This window comes from Sinocyclocheilus grahami, unplaced genomic scaffold, assembly GCF_001515645.1.
Source record: "Sinocyclocheilus grahami isolate Dianchi unplaced genomic scaffold, SAMN03320097.WGS_v1.1 scaffold2600.1, whole genome shotgun sequence".
Classification (NCBI taxonomy): domain Eukaryota; kingdom Metazoa; phylum Chordata; class Actinopteri; order Cypriniformes; family Cyprinidae; genus Sinocyclocheilus; species Sinocyclocheilus grahami.
This window is the reverse complement of record NW_015507779.1, coordinates 8,905-9,166: the sequence shown is the minus strand read 5'-3', so window position 1 is coordinate 9,166 and position 262 is coordinate 8,905. Positions and strand designations below refer to the sequence as shown.

The window sequence follows — 262 nt, the reverse complement described above, 5'->3', positions numbered from 1 at the left end:
ACCACAGACGCTGCTCAAAAGACTCAAGGTCAAAGTGATTTCTATAAAGAAGTTTCAGAGCTGGAATAACACAAATGAATCACACACAGAAGACAATTTTAACCAAAAAGGGTTAAGATGTCCGACCTTAATTCCAGACTCTCCTGGCATCCCTCTGGCTCCATCAGCACCAGCCCGACCCTGCAGGAAATATCAAATATAAGCAACTAGATTATTAGATTTCTTAAGGGCAACGCAAGTGGTGCCACCAAGATGCTAGGAT

General features: G+C 42.7%; 1 protein-coding gene across 1 annotated transcript in view; it reads right to left on the bottom strand.

Annotated features, from left to right (window-relative positions):
- LOC107575375 (collagen alpha-2(XI) chain-like) overlaps window positions 1-262 on the bottom strand; it is a gene marked incomplete at its 5' end in the record, with an annotated part of 22,150 nt that overhangs the window by 13,901 nt on the left and 7,987 nt on the right. The window contains 2 exons of the mRNA XM_016261762.1: window positions 3-10; window positions 104-180. Of these exons, the coding sequence (XP_016117248.1) occupies window positions 3-10; window positions 104-180 (85 nt within the window). The remainder of the gene's footprint in view (window positions 1-2; window positions 11-103; window positions 181-262) is intronic.